The sequence below is a fragment of the Engraulis encrasicolus genome, chromosome 4 (genome assembly GCF_034702125.1).
Source record: "Engraulis encrasicolus isolate BLACKSEA-1 chromosome 4, IST_EnEncr_1.0, whole genome shotgun sequence".
Classification (NCBI taxonomy): Eukaryota; Metazoa; Chordata; class Actinopteri; order Clupeiformes; family Engraulidae; genus Engraulis; species Engraulis encrasicolus.
The window spans coordinates 45,200,367-45,205,366 of record NC_085860.1 but is presented as its reverse complement, the minus strand read 5'-3'; the positions used below and the strand labels follow the sequence as shown (position 1 = coordinate 45,205,366).

Below are 5,000 nucleotides of genomic sequence, written 5' to 3'. Positions count from 1 at the left end.
GAATACTTAGAATTTGATGGTGGTGGTAAGTATTCATGAAAAAGGTAACAGTGAATGGGCAGCATGACTTCTGGAAATAAACAACTAAAAATCTCACACAATGTCCCTGTAAGGCTGAAAGAGTTCATAACAACATACTGCTGAGAAATTTAATTAATTAATGGAACTGATGGGGACACACTTCGCACGATGACAATTTTGTACTCTAGACATTATTCAAAGGTTGGGGAAAAAAAGACCAAAAGAAAAAAAGACTCATAACAGAGCATAGAGACAGGCTCTGAAGTGGAACTGATGGGGAAATGCTCTGCATGTGGCATGTGGTGTGTGTGTGTGTGTACATGTGGTGTGTGTGTGTGTGTGTGTGTGTGTGTGTATGTGTGTGTGTGTGTGTCTGTGTGTGTGTAGGTGTGTGCATGTGTGCATGTCTGCGTGTGTGTGTGTGTGTGTGTGTGTGTGTGTGTGTGTGTGTGTGTGTGTGTGTGTGTGTGTGTGTGTGTGTGTGTGTGTGTGTGTGTGTGTCTGTGTGTGTGTCTGTGTGTGTGTGAGTGTGGGGAGCATGCAGGGGCTGACAGGCAGAGACTCCTGGGAGCGCTGATGCTTCCTACTCGCTGCCAAGTAATCGTCCACACTTGGCACCGCTAGCGCGCGGCTGACTGGTGAGGGCCTATTGTTTGGGGATAACTGGTCTCGGCCTATTCTATTGCTCAAGGCTACCGGTGATTGTGACGACTCATCTGGGCCTGTGATTTCATTACGTGCCACCTGGCATTAGAGCTACAAGCACACACACACACACACACACACACACACACACACACACACACACACACACACACACACACACACACACACACACACACACAAACACAAACACATAATCACCATGTCTGTTTTAAGATGCTTACTAACAATCTCTGTTTTTGCGAGTATGTGTGAGTGTGTGTGTGTGTGTGTGTGTGTGTGTGTGTGTGTGTGTGTGTGTGTGTGTGTGTGTGTGTGTGTGTGTGTGTGTGTGTGTGTGTGTGTGTGTGTGTGTGTGTGTGTGTGTGTGTGTGTGTGTGTGTGTGTGTGTGTGTGTGTGTGTGTGTGTGTGTGTCTGTGCATGTGTGTGTGTAGGTGGGGCATCCCTCACCTGGTGAGTAGCCTGTGTACGAGCTGCTTTTCCTCCTCCAGGTAGCCCGGCCAATCCCGTTGCACCTGGCGGTAGAGTTCGTCCTTCAGGGTAAAGCTGTGCTCTTTGGGGTTCAGCTTAGCCACCTGCAGAGCACACACACACACACAGGACAGGGTCACACATCAGCACAGAAAACCACAAGAATCATACCAGAGAGAGTAGAGAGAGAGAGAGGTTCCGTTGGCCTATTGTTTCCGGGTTCTATTATTGCAAGGGGGAGGGGGGGGGGAGACCTAGGCAGACCTAAGGGCTGTTCTATTCAATGCTAGGAGTATTATGACACGCCCCTTTAGGCAGACTGGAACCTGGTCATGTTAGGTGCCCATAGCAACCTATTACAATGGCATATCTCTATACTTAAAGAATCTCTGATCATACTGTGACATACAGTGCATACATAGTGTTCAGAGTGCATAGATGAATGGATGCTCAGAGCTAGCGCAGAGCCCCTGTTATAACCTTATTGTCACCAAAATGGGAATGATCAAGTCTTAATCGGTTACCTAAGACTCTGCAGTGTCAAGGCAATGTTATTATGATGTAGTTGTGAGAATGAATAGGCCCGTCGACGGACCCATCTGCAGTAAAGGGCTACGGATTCCCATAGCACACATAGCACTAAATTGTTGTCGTCTCACCGTTTTGGTTCGTCATGGTCTTATTCCAAACCATGTTAATACTACGGATATATTTTAGGCACACTACTTTCATTTGCTATTGCTCCTGCTGTCATCAAAAAGAGTTATATCTACTGTATAAATAGAAATAGAAATAACTAGCACCTGATTTCAAGGACCTACCCAGAAGCTCAGTGCACGAAGACCAACCTTATCCAAACATACAGAGAGACACATTCTGTAAAACTTTTGCATTCTTCAAAAGGCAAGGGTGCAGGATTTCATCATGCACACACACACACACACGCACCTGCACACACACACGTGCACACACACGCACGTGCACACACACACACACACACACACACATACACACACACGCACGCACACACACACACACACACACACACACACACACACACACACACACACACACACACACACACACACACACACACACACACACACACACACACACACACACACACACACACACACACAGACACACACACACAGTCTCTTTAAAACACCCTTTCAAAAATTATGCAAGAAGCCACCCATTAATGTGTATGTGGTCTCTGTCTCTGTCTCTGTCTCTGTCTCTGTCTCTCTCTCTCTCTCTCTCTCTCTCTCTCTCTCTAACTCTCCCCACTGGAATGCTAGCAGCAGTAGACACTCCTCCCTGCTCCGCTGTCATAACATGTCTTTCCCTCCAGTCCACACACACACACACACACACACACACACACACACACACACACACACACACACACACACACACACACACACACACACACACACACACACACACACACACACACACACACACACACACACACACACCTCCAGAGATCATTAAAACAGGGCCCTAATTACAGCCGGTAAGGCAGAAGTCTCCCTTCGTGCATGCGTGTGTGTTCACTGTGTGTGCGTGCATGTGTGTGTGTTCGCGTGCGAGTGTGTGTGTGTGTAAGCATGTATGCGTGTGTGTGCGTGCGTGTGTGTGTGTGTGTGTGTGTGCACGTGCATGCGTGTGTGTGTGTGTGTGTGTGTGTGTGTGTGTGTGTGTGTGTGTGTGTGTGTGTGTGTGTGTGTGTGTGTGTGTGTGTGTGTGTGTGTGTGTGTGGGACTGCCAGCTATGCCGGCATGCACACATCAAACACAGGAAACAACCTCTGCAGATAGAGCAAGACTGCAGACAGACAGGAAGGCAGCCACAGAGGAGGGGCGGGACGAGACCTCTACAGAGTTGGAAGTCTGCAGACCAGGCAACCACAGGGGAGGGGCCAGGAGGACCATAGATCTGTATAAAAGTCTTCTATACAGATCTATGAGGAGGACCGCTACAGAGGAGACAGTCTGGAGACACAGCAACAGAGCAGTAAGACAACCAGGGGAGAGGAGAAGTATAAGCAGGGGTGCACATAACTGGTACGCAGGTGCGCACCAAAAATTAGCAATGCGTACTGCCACCTCGGTCACTACAGCGCACTTGCGTACTGACTATCTCACAAGACTGTTGATGTTGGTGAATGGTCATGTCCAAAAAGAAACAGACAACAGTAGCCTAATCAGTTTCTTTGGAGCACAGCAAAGGAAATTGAGTCAGAGATTTAAAAAAAAAAAACTTAACGAGAAGTGGCTCCAAGTGCCGTGGCTTGAGGCTAATGATGAGCGGACAGAAATGTAGCCTAGTGCCAGTCCCTTGAAATGCGGTAGGCCTAGTGAAAGCATGCGTTCCGTGTTGAACAGGTAAGGGACGCGATGTGTCCCGTTTTCTCATGAATGCCTAAAAATAGACATGTCACTCGCATATCAACTGTAAATCTAACGACAGTCAGCGCGAGCGCGACCGAGTTGAGCTCCTGGCTCTCTCCTCCTCCCTCCATCGTTATAGAATTGTACCGTCTGTTAACTCCCAGAATGGACGCGCACCCCCGTCATTCTTATTGGCAGCTCTGATGCATAGAAGTTAAAAACTGAAAGCATGCATCCATGCGCGTGGCTTCTTAAATGTACGCAGTTCCCGGGCAGCTCCACTTCTTAATTTCGTCAGCTTCCTCCCACCATATTACAAACAGACACCGCATACAAGTTTATTCCCCCTCTGTGCATCAGTTAGCAGGCATGACGGCGAAATCGGCAAAACAGATGAAATCCAGACAATAATCACTTAACTTGAAGATGACCTGTTGACCATTTGTAGGCTAATTAAGATTTAAAGAATACCAAACTAACAACAAATTTGATTAGGCTACCTTGCACCAGTTGCATTAGCCTTCAAACAACATGTGTCAACGTTCGTGGTGATCATGTTTTATCCTTCGACACTGCAGATAGTAGACTTTTTTTTCCCGCGGATGAGGTGCGTACCAAAACATTTGCTGGTGCGCATATGAGTAACGGCCTAAAAAAGTTATCTGCACCCCTGGCTATAAGACTGCAGACAGACAGGGGTACAGCCAGAGGAGAGTGGCAGTGAGACCTCAACAGTTCCTCTGCACTTAGACACACACAGACACACACACACACACACACACACACACACACACACACACACACACACACACACACACACACACACACACACACACACACACATGTGCGCGTGCCATGCTGCCCGAGACATGCCCCCTGATGTGATTTGTGGGTGGCGCTGCAGCCAAAAGATTCCTCTCTGTGTTTCTCCTTCGGTCCCAAAGGAAGGCCACACCCCCAGCACTCTCTCTCTTTCTCTCTCTCTCTCTCTCTCTCTCTCTCTCTCTCTCTCTCTCTCTCTCTCTCTATCTCTCTCTCTCTCTCTCTCTCTCTGTCACAGACATACACAGACACCCATGGGACTACTAGTGCTATTACTGCCTGTGCCTAAAAGGCAAGCCTCACCACCAAACCATGTTCCCATACAGTACACAGCAACACTGCCACTACAGCACAGCCAAGTAATCTTATTTACACAAAGTCTCTGCTGCTGAATGTGCTTGCTAACGCTGTGTACTCGCGTTGTTTGCTGAGCTCGTTGTGTTGTGCTGCGTTTCATTCAGAAGTGTGTTTGCTTGTGCTGTTTGTGGTGTTGTTATTCTGTTAACCTTAAGGATGTGTACTTGTGTTGTTATACTGTGTGTGCTGTACATTTTTAAGTATACAGTACTTTCGTTGTTCTTGTTGTGTGCGATTCTTAGGGTGTGCTTCTGTTGTTCCTGCTGCGT

The 5,000-nt window shown here is 47.7% G+C and overlaps 1 protein-coding gene across 1 annotated transcript in view; it reads right to left on the bottom strand.

The window, feature by feature from the left end:
• The window catches only part of LOC134447833 (RNA polymerase II elongation factor ELL), a 69,739-nt gene that overhangs the window by 13,054 nt on the left and 51,685 nt on the right, over positions 1 to 5,000 (bottom strand). The window contains exon 6 of the mRNA XM_063197505.1: positions 1,136 to 1,260. Within this exon, the coding sequence (XP_063053575.1) occupies positions 1,136 to 1,260 (125 nt within the window). The remainder of the gene's footprint in view (positions 1 to 1,135; positions 1,261 to 5,000) is intronic.